The sequence below is a fragment of the Geospiza fortis genome, unplaced genomic scaffold, assembly GCF_000277835.1.
Source record: "Geospiza fortis unplaced genomic scaffold, GeoFor_1.0 scaffold408, whole genome shotgun sequence".
Lineage (NCBI taxonomy): Eukaryota > Metazoa > Chordata > Aves > Passeriformes > Thraupidae > Geospiza > Geospiza fortis.
In genome coordinates, this window is record NW_005054330.1 from 3,393,254 (window position 1) to 3,410,405 (window position 17,152).

Sequence of the window (17,152 nt, forward strand, 5' to 3'; positions counted from 1 at the left end):
CTGCCTTGGGTTCAGGCTGTGGGAAACATGCTTGGATTTGCTATTTTAGTTCCCAGTGCCATTCCTGAAGGCTGCAGCCCAGCAAGTCCCCAGCAGATCCACAGCCTCCTGACCAACGGGCTGTTGTGAGAGCAACCCCAGCTCCACAGAGGGTGGCAGACCCCTCCCACCAGAGGTGGGGACCCACCTGGTCATTTGCTGGATGCACTGAGCTCGGTAGTTCTCGTAGTGGACATCACAAGTGACGTCCTTCAGGTCGTGCATGTGTGTCCGGATCAGCATGTTCCGCAGCTTCACGAAGTCGCAGTGTGCCTGGTTTTCCACTGGGGAACCAACAACGGGAGAGTGCTTGGATATCACATCTCACCAGGCCTCTCCAGGGGGCCCCTTCTCAGCTCCTGGACACACAGACTGCACTAAAACCCCACCCCAGGGCTCCTTCCTCATCGTCCCCTGCCACTGCCCTGGCACAGGCCTCAATGGGGCTCTGCACTTCTCAACACTGAGGCCAGGCTGCTGAATGCCCCACGTTCCCAGGACCTTTTCTGTGTAAAAGGATTGATGAAGCACATACAGCAGAGCCCTGAGAGAGGATCCCATGTAATGGGATGTCACTGGGATGAACCACAGTGAGCGAAGCTGGTGCTGAAGGTAAATTGCTTGTCTGATCAGAATTTAGGACTTATCAAAAGGCCCCTGTAGACAAAATCAGCCCCTGAGGGGCAACGCCAAGAGAAGGCAATGGAGAGCTGAAAGAGCTGCTGCTGCCATGGGGAGCCTGGCTCCAGACAGAGCTGTGGGAAGCACTGTGCTCCTGTGATGATCTCCAGGGCTGGGGAAAGCCAGCTGTATCAGGCACAGGGGTTCACAAAGTTGATCCCACTGCCAAATGCCAGCATCCTAACAGGCACAGCCCCCTCTGGAGCCATTGAGGGAGCAGAGCCAACAGCTGAGCAGCTTAAGCAGCCAGCACCAGGCCATGAGTGCAAACACAAGCTTTTGGGATTTAAAGCTGCAAGGTCTTAAAGCAACAAACCAGCAAAAACCATTCCAGGGTTATTCTGCCAAAGTGCTTTATGGAATTTCTCCCTTTAGGAGGAAAGAAAGTTGGAGAAAAACACTGTGCATCAGCACAGCCTCCAGCCCAGCAATTCCAGCACTTACAGGAGCAGCAGCAGAGGGAGTGCATGAGGGTTTCTGATTGTTTGGCTGAGGGCAACAACTTCTCCCCAGAAAATAAAAAGGAAATGCCCAGCCTGCCCTGCTTAATGAGAAGCCACGTCCTAGTGCACATTAAAGCTTAGGCATTCATCCATTCACACTGGAGCCTCTCTCCCTCAGTCTGCAATGGGAGGGTTACTGATACACTCCCAGCAACACAGACCTCCTGAGCCAGTCCCAGTGCCTCTGTCTCTACCCTACCTTGTCCCCTGCCACGTGCCAAAAGTGGCACAGACAGTCCCAGCTCTCCCCTGCCATCCCTGCTGGAATGCCTGTCTGTCCTTGTCCCTCCTCCCAGTGCTCCCAGGCTCCATGCTTACCTTCCACAATGCCCCAGGGGTAGAGCCGTCCCCGGACCCGCTGGCCTTTGGCCTCCACCACGGTGTTGCTGCCGATGACGGCGAAGGGAGCGCTCTCCTGGAACGAGAGGCACTGTGAGCCCAGCTCAGCCCACGGATCCCTGCTCCAGGGGCCAAGCTCAGACACAGCAGAACAGCAGGAGGAAGGTGCTGGTAGGAAAGGACATCCACATGTGCCACAGAGCAGGGTGCCACAACCCAGTTGCAGAGAAAAGCCTAAAGCACTGGGATCTACAGGCAGCCTGGTTCCCAGCCTGAGCTCAGCTGTCCTGAGGGAAGCTGTGTTACTGCAGGTGCCTGCATCCCTTCATTAAGGGGAAGCTCTACAAGGAAGCCAGAACAAAGAGGCTGGGACACCAAGCAAGTGGGACAATGAATGCCAAGAGCAGGAATTCCTCTCTGCTGAGGAGGGAGTCAAAGCCCATTGCCCCCCTCTGACAGGAGAAACAAGGCCATACTGCATGCACACACAGGCTTGGGAGGTCGTGAGGAGTGTGCTGCTGGGGCCTCCAGATATGCCTCTATGATCGTGTTGTGTCCCCCAGTGCAACTAATGTGTCACAGTGGTGCCTAATCACTCACAAATCTCTCCTCCTTGCTGATGGCATCACCCACAAACAGGGGCTCAGAACTGCTGTACCCAGCCTTCACCTTAAACACACAGGCTGGGGCAGATGGAGGAAAGACTGACAGTGCCTGGAGGGAGAGCAGAAGGGCTGTGAGTTCATGCCACACGTGACCTCATGGCACCAGCAAGGACATCAGCACCTTCTCCAGGCCATCTGCCACATGAGCCAAGGCTCTTCCCTGGGTAGCAGTAGCACAGGCCTTCAGCACAAGCAGGGCAGCTCTGGCTCCTTCTGGACTGACCCACATATCCATGAGCCTGATTCCCCAGATCCTGCTGACCAGATTCCTTACCTTCAGCTCTCTGTCTTGCTGCTTGAACTCCTCATCTTCATCAGAGTCACACTCAGGAAACTGATACACTTTAATGCCAAATTTGTCGATCTCTTCCCGGATCTATGTCCATGCAAGACAAAAGGATGCAAAACTGAACAATACAGAAATGCTGGCTTTATTCTACTTGTGCTACCATGGTTTGCTATAGCCTACAGATGGCAAAAGGATTTGATGTTTCTTCTACAGTCAGCCTCTCTGCTGAGAGCAGAGGACAGCTGCAGCTGTATGTGCAGATACTGTGTATATGTGTATGTATACACACAAACATGCTGTACAGACACATAAATACATATATGTCTATCTGCCCTCCCTCCTCAGCTCATCCCTGCCCCTACTTCAGGTATAACTCTGTACAGAAGGAGCATCTCACCCTCTCCTTCAGCTTCCGGATCTCAGAGGGGATCAGGCAGTCGGCTTTGGCAATCAGGGGCACAATGTTCACCTTCTCATGCAGAGCCTTCATGAACTCAACATCCACAGGCCTCAGCCTGCAACAGGGATGAGGGACACTGTGAGCAAGGACACACTGGGCAGCTCCCCCTCCAGCCTCTCTCACCCACCCAGCACAAAGGGAAAAGGACAGCACTGTCACAAGAGCCTGCAGCAGCACTGGGACAGCCCTCAGCTAGGGCTGTACCTCCAGGAAAGCTCTCCCCAGGTTTAGCTGCTGAGTGTCTCATACAGACACTGGCTGGGTATCTGCTCCCTTGCAAGCCAAATACTGCCCAGGTCGCAGCCTGGGGTCTCCCTCCAGCTGTCCTGTACCACAGGCAGCCACCACAGCCCCTTCAGCTGCACCAGGCCAGGCTGACACATGAGCCAGCAAGGGGCAGGGGCTGAAGGCAGCTTAAAACTCCCTTTCCTACACATCAGTCCAGCTTAGCTAGATAGGAACATACAAGTCTGCATGGCATTATTTCTCCTGATTTTCAAATCAGGCTGTAAGGCCTGAGGGAAATCTGCTCTGTCTGTTTACAGGTTGTCTGTCCTGCCAGTGAGGGGAAGGGAATGCTGTGATGCTTAGCAGAGGGAGAACATCCAGACAGTTCCTCTTCTGTGCAAACAGCCCTGGCAGTGTACAAGCTGCTACAGGGCAATCCTGGGGCACAAGGGTCTTCCCTCTGCACTGAGTCACCCCCCAGGCCTGGAGTGTGGGCTCTCACCCGTGCCCAAAGGGGGAGATGAAGTAGAGGCAGCAATGCACTCGGTTGTCCTGGATGTTCTTCCGGTTCAGGCCACTCTCATCACGGAAATACTGCTCAAACTGCTGGTCAATGTAGTCAGTGATGGGCTTCCAGCTGGGAAGGGCAATTCAATCAAAACAAAATCATCAGGAGTGTCTCCTGCCTCCTAGTGACTGTGAGGTCAAGGACTAAAAGGAAGGCAGCAGTGCCCTGCTCACCACTCAGTGTTGTTAACAGCATCTCCAAAGCCTGGTGTGTCCACTATGGTCAGCTTCAGCTTGACACCCTTCTCCTCAATGTCCACTGTGTGCTTGATGATCTCCACTGTCTGGTTAATCCTCTCTTTGAACAGGAGCATGTGAGTTAAAGAAAGACAGTAATGCTGGGGGTCCCCACTACACCCATGACAAACCAGCTCCTTTTTACCACTGAACATAAAGAGTAACACAGGTTTCAAAAACCCCAGATCATGCTCTATGGAGCCTCAGGGGGGTGGTACTGCAGGGGCCAGCAGCAGGCAGACAGACTCCAAGAAGACACACAAACCTCTGAGGTGCCTGTAGCCCAGCTGTTCTGAGCATTTTGTCCAGTCACTGGGGAAGGGGAATCCCTACCATACTGCAGCATTCAAGAACAAAAGACAAATCTCAATATCTCATCCCAAACATCTCATCCCCAATAGCTCATCCCAAACAGCTGCTCTGCAGCTTCATCTTCCCTTCAAAGGGAAGAGCCCTACAGCCAAACTGTTTTTGCTCAATTCTAGTGCCTTAGCAGACACAAAGGAGAGCAGAGCCAAACAAGAGGGCTGGGATCCAGCCAAGCTTGTAGCCACTGCTGAAGCAAGGAACCAAAGTGCTAGTCCTCAGGACAGTCCCATTCACCCTGCTTTGCCCCCAGCTTACCCTCTGCATTGAGGAGCTTTCTGTCTTTGTAGAGGTCTGTCAGGAACAGGCTATTCACCAGTGTGGATTTGCCCAGGCCCGACTCTCCTAATTGACAGAGCACAAAGGGGAGGAGGAATAAGCAAGCAACATGACCCACTAATTGACTTACAAATGAAACTTTGAACAAGGCTTTGAATCCTGAGCCAGAGGAAGTAAAAGAGACAAGCTGTCAGGAGCTGTTTATTGGCACTACGTTTTTCCAGTAGTGGAAAGACTTTTGCTGCAAGATGGCTCAATCCTTGTAAAAATGTGATCTCCCAGCTCCCCCATTCTTCATCTCCTTCCTCTCCCTCGGTCCCTGTTCAGCCCTGCCTTCACCACCCAGAGCAGTCACTGTTGGAGGAAAAGCTTGCTCAAGGGGGTTATGAGGGGTCAGGAGGGGCCTGTTCCTGCTGGGGGAACTGCCACAGGCTGGGGAGCAAAGCAAGGCCTGAGACAAAGACCAGAACAGAGCGAGGGGAGGGTCCAGGTGCTATGGGAGCACCTAAGGGAAGTGAGGAGAGCTGGTTCCCTCCACGTCCCCACTGTGTGGCCCAGCCACCTCCACCCACGGGCAGTCTCACCTGCAACCATCAGGGTGAAGTCGAAGCCCTTCTTCACGGATTTCCGGTGCACCTGGTTGGGCAGAGTGGCAAAGCCCACGTACTGCTTCTCATGGTCCTGTGGGGCAGAGGTGGATGGCAGCAGGTCAGAGTGTGCCACCCCTTCTGCTTGAGCCTCACACAGTGACAGGGAGTGGGACTCAAAAAGCCCCTGGGGCTTTTTGCCAAGGGCTGGAGGAGAGGTGGGTCCCTGTCCTGGCAGCAGTGCAGGACAAGGCACACACGCTTAGGGACTTGGCCCTTCCCACAGGTGGGCACAAAAGGACATGTCCCAGCCACAGCCCTGCTTGGCTGCTCTCCCAGCAGCTTCCCAGCATGGAGAGCACAAGGGAAAAAGCACATCCCACCATTCCCACCAGAGAGCACATCCAGGCTGCTGACAGACAGCCTTCCTAACTCTGCCTCATCTGCACACTCACAGGCTCCCTTCACAGCAGGGTCACCAAATGCCACTTCTCCCCAGGTCATTTCCACATCCCTCCCTCCAGAGGCACGTGTGCTACATGATGGAGAGCTCTGTAATTAGCACCCCGGGGCTTGCACAGTCCTGAGCCATGTCTAGAGGAAGGTAGAGTGGCTCAGCTTCTGCTTGACCTGAGAGGGGATTATTTCTTGCTGTGTCACAGCCACTCCTGGCTGAATAAGAGGAAATCCTGAGTAATCTCTTGTGTTATTTCTGAAGAGACCAAAGTTCAAGGAGCATGGGAAGTGGAAGGATGTGGAAATATTGATAATAAAACTAAGATGATTTTGGTGAAGATATTACTTTTAGTATTACTGGAGTGTTACCTACCACCCAACCACCCCCAAGACAGAGCCCCTTGTCCCTGAGCGCTCCCTCACAGCACAAAATCCACAGGCACCTCACAAGCACAGCATACTCTGTACAAGCACACTAAGCCATTCACAAATGCCTGAGCTAGAGACACGATAGACTCTGCATTTCACTGAATATAATCATACCACTGGTATTCACACCACAGACACATCCAAGGAGCCAGGAGTTCCTCAAAACTGGCCCTAGCTCCTATTCCATGGATGCCTTCAAGCACATGACTGTCCCCACCCATTCTCCAAGCACAGCAGGGAGCACCTCTGTTCCTAAGTTTAACTATCTCCATTCCTGGGCCACACACTCAAAGAAATACAAAATATGATCCACATTTTGTGCCAAGCTTAGGGCAATGCTGACTTGCATCTATTTCCACACTGCAGGCGGGCAATGTCACTCCCAAGCAGCTCTCTACAGCTGCATGTCCACCTGTGTGAGAATCCCTGGGCACCCTCAGTCTGACAGACTGCAAAGTTCCACTGGGGACACTGAGCAGGGAAGACAGAGAGTCTCCTCCTCCCAACTTAGGGCTGCTCTGGAGCTGCCCACTGAGATGGAACAGATGTGGCTGATGGCCATAGTGGCCCAAGGACTCTGTCCTTTAGCATTGTCACTGCCTTCCAGCAATTGAGGTTTGGATGGATCTGAAACTTGGCCATTTTAGCCCTGAGTGATTGCGGGTTCTGATCTCCCTCACCTCCCATAGCTGAAGCAATGTTGTTTCACCACCCCACAATCCAGAAAGGCAGGAAAGGACAGAGAAAACTAAATTAGAGAAATGGGGAGAATTAGAGAGTGCCCAAAGTGCTCCACTGCAGCTGTAATGGCTGATCTAAGAGGCAGTGACATCCTGAGCATCGAGCAGCAGCAGGACCCCGGGTGATGAGTGATGGCAGCTCTGATGAGCTGCAAGCAGCAGGGCAATGCCTGCCTGGGGGACACCACAAACTGCCACCCAGAGGGCTCAGCAAAGGGCAACGAGGTGTGCAAAGCAGAGTGAGAAATGTGATAATGGCAAGGTCACAAAAACAAGAAAGAAGGTTTTGCTTCCAGCCTCTGTCTCAGCCCCAGAGCTGTCTCCCAGCTCCTTCATTTCCTGGTCCAACACATCCACGAGCACAGCCAAAGTGGACACGTAACAGCCAGCTCCTCACAGTAAAAGGTCCAGTGCTTCCCAGCAAGCACCACAAATATACAACATACTTCCCTTTTGTGCTTCTCCTACCCTGATCTTTACCAGACTTTGGAGAGACAACGATCACCTGCTCTCTCCAGTGACCTGACATGTGAAATAGTACTAGTAATGTGCTAATGAAACCATGGCTGAGGCTTGGGGTGTGTTTCTCTTGTTTTGCTTGGGTTTTAACCTAGATGACTAAGGGCTGACAATGGAGACACTGGGGAGCTGTGCTCTGGTGCAACTCCACTTACTTCTGCCAGGTGTAACTGGCTGAACCTGATCTCTCATTTCTGTTCAGCCCATGGATTTGCTCTACTTCTGGTTGCCTCCCTATAGCTCCATGGAATCACGATATTCAAAATGAGCAAATCCCAGCTGGTGCAGGGACACTGCCCTTTACCCATGAAGTCATTTCCCTTACAGAAGGGAAGGTCAGTGCTGAGTGCAATACCAACAGAAGAGTTTCCCTCACCATGGGAGACAGCCAGACCTGGGAGGGGAAAAACCCTGTCCCCAGCCATGTATCCTTCTGACCAGCCATGGACACACTGCAGGGCCCTGTCAAGGGTGAAGGCAAGAGACCCAAGGTGAGTTGTGAGGAGGCATCCCCTTCTTATAACAGCCCTCTCTCAGAGTGGTCTCTGCATCAGCCTTGACTTGTGGTTCTTCACCTTCACTTCAAGACATTCAGTGTGTGCTCCTATCCCTGTCATATTCAGGCACTATGACAGGCATGTACCACCACCTCTACCAGCATGGCAACATCAACATGGCACTTAAGAAGCCCATGTGCTGGTGTGTGTGCCTGGTGTGTGCCTTGCTCAAAGCTCTACACCACTCACCACCTCCAGGTACTACCTGCAGAGCAAGCCTGCATGGGGTGGAGAGGCTGGGAGGGCTACTGCCAGAGACAGGGGGCTTTCTTGGTTATGAAAAGCTAAAATCCATTAATTAGATGAGAGGCTTGGATGGAGGGAGTTCCTAAATGCATCACAGCCTTGTGCTCTTGACCCTCACAAGCCAGGTCCCATCAAGCTGACAAAAGCCAGGACAGCTGGTTCCTGCACTGCGCTTCCCTTGCCAGCTCCAGCTGTCAGGAAAGGGCCTTGGCCAGCCAAGCCAGCAGCACTCTGGCACAAGGAGCCCCTCTCCCACTGCCTGCTCCATGCTGCTGCCTTTGTTCCCGCTGGCATCCCACAACCATGTGCCTGGGAACATGCCCCACACACCACCACAGAGGCCACTAAGAGCTGTGGCCAATCTTTGGGACCCTGTCGCAGACCAAAGCACCCCAGGCCAAGAAAAACTCTCCCTTGGCACCCGCTTGCTGGTTCACTAGACATTACAGCAATGTCACATCCTCACATCCTCTAACACCCGATCGAGGTGGTCAGGGCTCCCCTGGCAGCCAGTGCTCTCTCTGGGAGTTCAAGCCAAGCAAAAAAGCCCTGGGTGGGCTCAAGCCCTCTTCATGTTAAGGGCATAGAAACACCCAGGATATGTTGCACAGAAGAGAAGCTATCCTGGTACTGAGGTGTTCACAGGGCTGTCTGCACCTCGCCGGCAGAGTACAGCCTCCATCACTGCTGTCCTTCCCTCACCTCTCTGCTGGATGTGCGGTTTAAACCAACCCAGATCTCACGTGACTTCATTCAGCCTGGGGATAAAAGGGGCCTTGCTGGGTATATTCAAAAGGGCTAAAATTAAACATTATGGGACCACAGCAAATTTGAAGAATAATCCGTGTCAAGGCCTGGAGCAGAAATGACGGAGCTGTGCTAAGACCCTGGTGCCTCTGCTTCTTCAGGGGGAAGGGGCCCTCTCGGTGTCACAGCCTTCAGCACAAGCCATCCAGCCCCCTCCCAGGCAGCCCTTCCTCCAGCCTGTCCCCTCCGGCCAGGCACGGCCGCCACATCCGCGTCTGCACGGACCAGCACAGCACAGCCCAGCCCTGGAGGAGAGGCAGAACATTTGCTCCCTTTCATTGCAGAAAGCTGCATAAATTTATAACACAAACAGCCCCCGAGGCATCTGCCACGGACATCTGCTCCTCGGGCCTGGGGCTGAGCACAGGAGAATCGGCAAAACCACTCGGCCACTAGCATTTGCTGAAGAGAAGGAACGCGGCCAGCAAAGCACAGCATTAACACTGTTAATTAACACAAATCGGAGTCCGTGTGGGCATACATAGCGCTGCTGCCCTGAGCCCCCCCCCAATGCACGCACACGCCATTCAGGCAGGGAATCACTGCATCGATAACCGCACAAAAGCGCCGCGCATCTCCCCGCTGCCCTCGGGGCTGCTCCCCTCCTTTCTGTGCCCGCCGTCCCTCCCTTACCGGCGGCTTCCCGCTCCTCTGCTCCTCAGAGGTCTCATCTTGTGCTGCGCGCGTCTTCTCGGGCACCATCCTCCCCCCTCCTGTCCCCGCTGCTCCCCGGATCGCGCAGTGCTATAAATACATCCCTGTACCTTCAGCTTGCCCGGGTGGCTTCGCTGTGCCTGCGTCCGGGGAGACAGCAGCCGCTCCACTAACCCCCCCCGCGTGCACACACACGCAGGGCTGGCTCGGCTCGCCTCGGTGCCGAGGAGGAGAGCCGAGGAGAGGCGAGGAAAGGCGAGGAGGCTCCCAGGCAGCTGCCCGGGATTTCCTGCCTCCGCCTGTGCCGCGGGAGGAGCCTGCCAGCGAGGACAGGACAAAGGCCACCGCGGCCGCAGGCCAGAGGCGACGTCTCTGCCCCGCCAGTGTCCCGCGGAGAGGCTGCGCACGTACCGGATGCTGTCCCTGCCATCAGCCTGACTCCCCGTGACAGATGGGCCTATTCAGCTGCACGATTTCTTACATACCCTGCCTGATGCAGCCCAGACAAAGGTTTGCTGGAGGAAACCTGCTCTCTGCAAAAAAGTGCTGCTTCTGGTTGTGTGGGTGGAGGTCTCAAGGGTCCACAAAGCCCCCCAAAAGCAGGGCTCAAACATAACCCCCAGATCGCAGTCCTGGTTGACGTGGCTCTGTCCCCACGTGGTGCAGGCTCATCTCTTGTCTAGTCCAGGCTCTCTTGCAGCCTCATCTCTGAATCCAACTGGAATAGCAGCAGATGCATTCTGGATCTTACAGCAACCATTCAAGCTCTGAAGGCGTTTCAGAATAAGGAAGCATCTGTGTGTTCATTAAGCAGATGAACCCAACCCAACAACAGCCCAGCACACCAAAAAAGTTATTCAAATCTCACATCTGGGTTCTGAACCTCTCTATAAAATATGCCTTCCAGCTTTTCTGTGCAGCCATAGAAACTGAACAGGAATTCATACTAAGCAGACAAAAGCTCCTAATTTCATATATCACACCATTCTGGAAAGCGGGGGGTTAATACCACAGTCTGTATAATGAAGTGACAATACCACAGCATGTATAATCAAGTGACAGGAGATGACAGCACTGGTGGTGCTGGAGGAACCTGTCCCTTGCCTCACGGGTTCCTGAGCAGCATTCTGCTCACCAATGGGAAGGACACAGGCTGCAGCCATACTCCTGCCTTGCTCTCAGCCAGAGCTCCTGCTGCTTCTCTGGGGTCTGCAGGACTCCAGCAGTGACTCCACAGAGTGCCAGAGCAGCAACGCCTGCCCTGGTCACCTTGGGCCACAACCCAGGGCCTCCACCATATACCCCAAGTCTGGCTGACACCAGGGTCTGTTATAAGGTACTGAGTCACTATAAGGTCCAGTGGCCTCAAGTCTGGGAGCAGCTGTGAGTGTGCAAATGAAAGAAGAGGGGAACCCCCCAGTGTTTTATCTACACTGCCATCCTATAAGCTGATGGAGGATGATGTCAGAAGTCACAGGCACAAGGTCCTAGAGGCTGATACAAACAAATGGAAGAGAACTGGGAAACACTCCTAGAGCAGGAAAACCCCTGCCATACAACAGCTGTCATACCACACGCATGAAACCCTTCTCCAAACCACCCTACTCTGCCAGCAGCATCCTTAATTACACCCACTGAGTTTTGTTCCCAGTTGTTTCTGTGGGTGGCAGTCAAGCAGAAGGCCTGGACTGAGATCCAGGTGTGGCAGGAATTGCCACTGCTCAGAACACGTCCCTGTTTGGCAGCTCTGCCCTCCCTCTGCTGCATTGCTCCATTCCCCAGGGAGCTGACAGCCCTGCATTGGTCTCCCTGCTCAGTGGTAGGTCAGGCCATGCTCATGACACCTCTTCTTCCTCCCAGATTCACCTAATCCTCGCTTTCCAGGACTGGAGCACTCTTCCACCAGGGTCTGGAACAGGCACATGACTGAGGAGCAGTGACAGCACCACGCTGCCTGCTCTGGGCAGCAAGAGCAATGGCTTGTGGCACACCCAAGGTACATCCAAACCTTAAGATAACAGGAGGTTTCACCAGTCCTTCCACATCATAAACCACAATAGCTGCAAGCAAACCCTCTCCAACTCCAATGAATTCTCATGGCTTGGAAAACTCTTGTCTGAGAACCACAGGCCACATGGCCACCAACCACAAGCATCTTCCAAAGGCACATGGAGACATGCTGTGTCCCCACCAGCCCACTGCACCAAATCAGAACATTCTTTTGGGCTGGGATCACAGATTAAGTCAACAACAATTTGGTTGCGACAAAACCACAGTGTTGTTCATGGCCCCAGGATCTGTGCTGACAGTGCAGAGAGGAACAAGGAACGACTGTCTCCTGAGTGCCTTGAGCTCTCACACATCACACATGCTCTCAGGACTGGCAGCCAGGGAGGAATTCCAGTCAGAAGGCCATGCCTGACAACTCAGAGAACAGATCAGGAAAAGAAACAGAAGAGTACGTCTTGGCTACAGAGATCATAAGACTGAGTGGCCAATGCTATGGCTTCCAAAATGCTGAAGGAAATTCAACTGGTCTCAGCCTCTCCTGCCCCTCCTAGAGACAGGAGAGATGCTCATCTGGCATCCTCAGAGTCACCAAACCATAAATGACTCCCTTGTGTCCCTCAGATGTGCCGCGTGGCACACCCAGAGCTGTTGGCTCAGGCTGGCTGTGTCCAAACTTCCCAAAGACATAGACTTAGAAAAATGCCCAGTGTAATTCCTGGCCTGCTCCTCCAACAAAAAATCTGATGTACACCACCCTTAAAAGAAAAAAAACAGAGGACATCTCGTGAAGCATGCAGCAGAGCTCAGCAGGGAAAAACTTGGCATTTCCAAGACCTAGAGTAAATCCAAAGTGTTTACTTCCACTGGCACCTCTAGGCTCCTCTCCAGGCAGGTGCTCACAGCAGCAGCTCAGGAGTCAAACTGGCTGCAGGATCCAGGTTTCTGAGTGTCAGAGCAGACAACCCCAACCTGCCCAGCCCCAACCTGCCAAACAGTCAGCAAAGGCAACACAGACTTGGGGTGCACCAAGTCCTTCCCACCTCATAGACCAGCTCTTTGTCAAACTGTGACAGCAGAGACGTCCTCCCTCCACCTGCAGGGGAGCTATTTCCTGGCAGAGATGCTGGGGCTTAGGGACTGCAGCGCTCAGGCTCCATCCTTGGAGCATGTCATGGAAGGAAAAATCTTCAGCCTGATCCAGACAGACGCTCTAGAGCAGGCAACAGGGTCCCACCAGGGATGCACCCAGCCAGCCTGGCCTGCATGGAAGAGTGGTGAAACTGCTTATCCATGGCTTGGCAGGGTCACACAGTCATGTAATAACAGCATTTATGTTTCTTCCTCTGAAGCAACTAAGCTATTTTCAGTATTCCCCACAGAAGGGAAGTTTTCTTTCTGGCTGTTTTCTAGGATGAAGGGAAGAGCAGTTCCAGAGAAGCTGTTTGCTCAAGCTGAACAGGAGCAGCAGCAGGCAGCAAAGCCATTCCCAGCTTGGACCAGGGCAATGGAGGATGAGGAACAGCCAATATCCTCCATGCAGGTGCATAGCTGGGAACCTCTAGGGCTCAGTTACCACCTTCTTCTCCTGCTGCCTCTTCTCCCACTACAATGAGCATCAGTGCTGACTTCAGACAGATGAATCTCACGGGTATTTGCAAGGTCTGAACTCTGCTGCTCCATCACCAGCAGAGCTGCATACTCACCCTGAGGCTCCTGCTGACCTGATCCAAGGGAAAAAAGCCTTGCTGATCTAAACTCTGATGAATAATTTAAATTCAAACTTGCAAGCAAGGCTCCATCTAAGTGGTTTCTGGGAGCATCAGAGCCCTGACTCTTTAGCCAGGTTTCATGCTGTGATGATCAGGAAAAAGCAAGATACCAGACAAGGAATGCAGAAATCCAAAAGCACAGAATTAATCCTCTGTATGTTCAGTGCCACAAGCATAATCTGCTCAGCAGCCAGATCTCATGTTTTCTTTTACCTATCCACAGGTCAAACTTTTAATTTCCGCTCAAGGATCACTGCTGCTTTGGCACATAATCCCTCCAGAAATGTATCAAATTCTGTTTCAAAGGTATTTATGCTCCCTGCTTCCTCTTGAAGTGCCTCGTGCTTCCCAAGAAGCACTGTGTGACTCATGCCATGCCTCCACTTCCAGCTCTTAAAAAGGAGCCACGACCGTAATTTGCCTCCTGCTTGTTTAAACTCGTGACTTGCTCTGGAGTGAGTTCACAGAGCTTCTCACACCCAGCTCCTCATTTAGGATAATCTGCGCGATAGAACAAACTGGGCAGACGTGGAGCTGGCTGGATGTCAGCCCCTAGGTCGCTGCCCGGATGTCTCCCCGCAGCCCCTCGGTCGCTGCCCGCTCGCGTCCGCGGGAGGAGCCGCGCTGCGGTACCGGAGCGCTCCGCGCGAGGGAGAAGCCGGGGCACGCAAGGGCCGGGTCCGAGCGGGGAGAGCCCCGGCGGCTTCCCTGGCCAGGGCCGCACGGAAATCAGCGTACAGGGCACACCTGCCACCCTCGCTGCTTCCTCCCATTTCGAACACATTCCTTAGCACAGGACAGAGGGTTCCAAATTTAGCTTGCTAAGACAGAAGGAGAAGCCGGGTGGTGCAAGAAGGTCTGCGGCAGTCTCGGCACTACTGCTGCTCATCTCTCCCTCCGATTCACCCTCCAGCTCTGCAGCACAGATCAGACTTAAACAGATGCCCGACCTCTCATCTCAAAGCTACAGCTGGGAACACCAGGGAGAGGTAGAGCAGAGCCCTGCCAGCCCTTGGAAGCCAGGAACAACAGTGTTTGGGAGACAAACAGGTACACATTCCTCTGGGGCACAGAAGCTGGCTGGGCTGAGAGCAGTTTGGTGAAAAGGATGGAAAAGAATGGTGATTTATCCTCTGCAATGGAAAGGCACTGCTTCTTCCAGCTCTCAGGCTCTCCATCCAAATGACAAGAACATCAGTTTTGGAAGTTCTTGGTGCATGTTAACATACATGAATAGGAAAATGTTGGGACAGGATCCTACAGAAGGTGCAGTTTAAGTTACAGGTAGTGGTCCCAATCCTGCGATCCTTACTCACCGAGTAGTCCCTTGCAATAGAGACGACTGCTCACGTGAGTAAGGGATGCAGGATCAGGCCTGTCTACCAAAGAGGCTGAGTCCTGAACCAGAGAGGAGCATTGTGAGACCCCTACGCCTGGTCCAGCAGGAGTTAATCCAAGGGCATCACAGGGGAAGACAGTCCAGGCTGGGGCACCACACCTGCAAACAGCACACTGAGCACAGACCATGGACAGCAAGGTAGTGGACAACAAAGATGCTCCACTCAAGCAGAAATTCTCCTAATTCATTCCCAGTTCACCTATCTCATGGATACTCCCAGGTCGGCCAGGAGATCTTTCTTAACCCTGCTGTCCTCCCAGCAGGCTCCCAAAAACCTTATTGGGAGAATGAAAGCCAACTGTCTTGGGACAATTCCCAACCTTTATCTTCCACCTACAATTAACATAACTTTAGGAGTAGCTGATGCCCACAAGAGAGGAGAATAAGCCCACTCAGCTCGCCAAATAATTTTTAATTCCATTAATTAAGGGGGGAAAGGCAGCTCTCTATAGCAACTTTCAGTTCTGGGAGGCACCCAAGGAGACAAAAGCTGGCCTCAGACTGTGTGAGCAATAACCCTGAAAAGCTGCACAGAACAAAGAGGTAGAGGCACCTTCTCCTTCCTAGGGGGTCTCCTGCAGGTCCCTGATGAAGGACTCAGCCACACACCCTCCCTCCCTGCTGTCAGATGCCTCCACACACTCAGTAATGTGAAGCAGAGTTCTTGTGCACCTTGAGGCAGCAGAGGCACACTGGGACCTTCACCTTCCTTCCCACCCTCACCCCTGGGCTTGCAGCCCAGCCCACCTGACAGAGATGAGCCTGCTGAGAGGGAGCCATGCACTCACCCTCCTCCCTTTGCACAGCTCTGCCTTGCTCCACCTCCATCTCCACACAACACAGCTGTACCTGGCTGTGAAGGGCTGTCCCTCGGAGCCCAGCACAAGCCAGTGTTCCTGGAGAAAGCAGCTGTGTGCCTTCCAGTCTGCCCCAGCTCGCTGGGATGTGTGCTGGACCATCTGCTATCCCACAGGGGTCCCCCAGGAGCCTGTTTCCCAGCCCCACCATAAAAACAGTCTGCAAACGTCACTGCCCACATCAGCCTGCCCAGGGCTGGGCCCTGTGTCAGGACCAGCATCTGTCTTTGCAGATGGATAATTAGATTCCCTTTCCATTTCCTTTCTCCTCCTGATGGTTTCTCTGGCTGGCAGTTCCCCTGCAGCTCTGCACAATCCAGCAGCATTAGTCAGAAGGAAATTTTGCTCCCTTCCTCCCCAGGATGTTGTTCTTGGTTCAATATGAACAGCAGAATGAGCTGCTTGATGATTTGAGTGCTTCATTGCAGTAGCATTTGTCCTTTTCAGCCTGGCAAACACAGCCTTCCCTCCCATAGCTGCACCCTGCCCCCTTTCCCCAGGTGACACAGAAATCACAGTGTGAATTCAATGAGTGATGTTGTTGGCAATTGGAAGCAATTAGCTAATCAGAAGGAATATGCAATCAGCTGGACTGGGGTTGCAGCACAGCTCCATTTATGAGCAGTGGTGCCAAACACTCCTTTTGGGCAGGGCCTAAAGAAGCGTACCTGGTTCTCAGCCATGGTGTGAGATGCTCTCAGAAAAAGATCATAACACCCTCCTGCAGGAAACCTGAGGAAGAGATGGAGCAATGTTGAAATTGGGGTAATTTAACACAGATCTGTATCTCAGCTCCCAGAGAAGGAGAGGATTGTGTGCCCAGATGAAGCATCCAAAGAGATCCTCACTGAGCATACAAGATCGTCTGTCCTCCCCTGCCACGAAGAAGTGGCTTTCTGGGAAGCAGAACTGATACCTCAAGCCCTGATGGTTGCACAAGCATCCCCAGGACCTGCAGAGATGCACAGACACATGAGTTCCACCTGACAGAGAGAACTTATCCTGCTGGGATCCACAACTTTCCCACAGTTTCCCCCTCACAGGAGATGTACAGACTGAAGCTTTCAGAGACAATCTGTCAATTCTGTTCTCTTGTACCCTGTGACATCCTGTGTTCTCTCTCCATGGGCAATGTCCTGAAACCATGCAGAGTATGGAGCTTACAGCCCTCCATTGCAAACCATCAAGACTTCCAGCAGCTCCACATCACTGCCTGGGCTTGGTAGCTTCTATTCTGCACATGGCTGTAAAAACCAAACTGCTGCCTGCTCCATGCAAGGAGCTTTGAAATGCCTTTCAGAAGATTCCAGGAGCTTGCAGCTGCCTCCCTCCCCTGTGATCCAAGCCAGCCCACTGCTGGCTGCCCACCAAGAGCTGGATGCAGCGTTACCCAGCTGTGCCAGGCTCACAGGCCACGAGGCTGAGGCACTGCAGCCATGGAACAGTCAGTGCCTCCTGCACCATTTGCA

At 53.2% G+C, this 17,152-nt stretch overlaps 1 protein-coding gene across 3 annotated transcripts in view; it reads right to left on the bottom strand.

Annotated features, from left to right (window-relative positions):
• SEPTIN5 (septin 5) overlaps positions 1 to 16,381 on the bottom strand; it is a 21,616-nt gene extending 5,235 nt beyond the window's left edge. The window contains exons 1-9 of one of the 3 annotated variants that reach the window (XM_031057429.1): positions 16,352 to 16,381; positions 5,238 to 5,334; positions 4,633 to 4,719; positions 3,946 to 4,069; positions 3,707 to 3,841; positions 2,914 to 3,031; positions 2,502 to 2,603; positions 1,542 to 1,638; positions 188 to 323 (exon numbers count right to left, since the gene is read on the bottom strand). In XM_031057429.1, coding sequence (XP_030913289.1) covers positions 188 to 323; positions 1,542 to 1,638; positions 2,502 to 2,603; positions 2,914 to 3,031; positions 3,707 to 3,841; positions 3,946 to 4,069; positions 4,633 to 4,719; positions 5,238 to 5,334; positions 16,352 to 16,366 — 911 coding nt within the window. In that variant the 5' untranslated portion in view covers positions 16,367 to 16,381. Of the gene's footprint in view, positions 1 to 187; positions 324 to 1,541; positions 1,639 to 2,501; positions 2,604 to 2,913; positions 3,032 to 3,706; positions 3,842 to 3,945; positions 4,070 to 4,632; positions 4,720 to 5,237; positions 5,335 to 9,627; positions 9,722 to 9,758; positions 9,823 to 16,351 lie in introns of those variants that run through there. The other 2 variants (XM_005421454.2, XM_031057428.1) reach the window with 2 other exon arrangements.
• Positions 16,382 to 17,152: the final 771 nt, after the last annotated feature.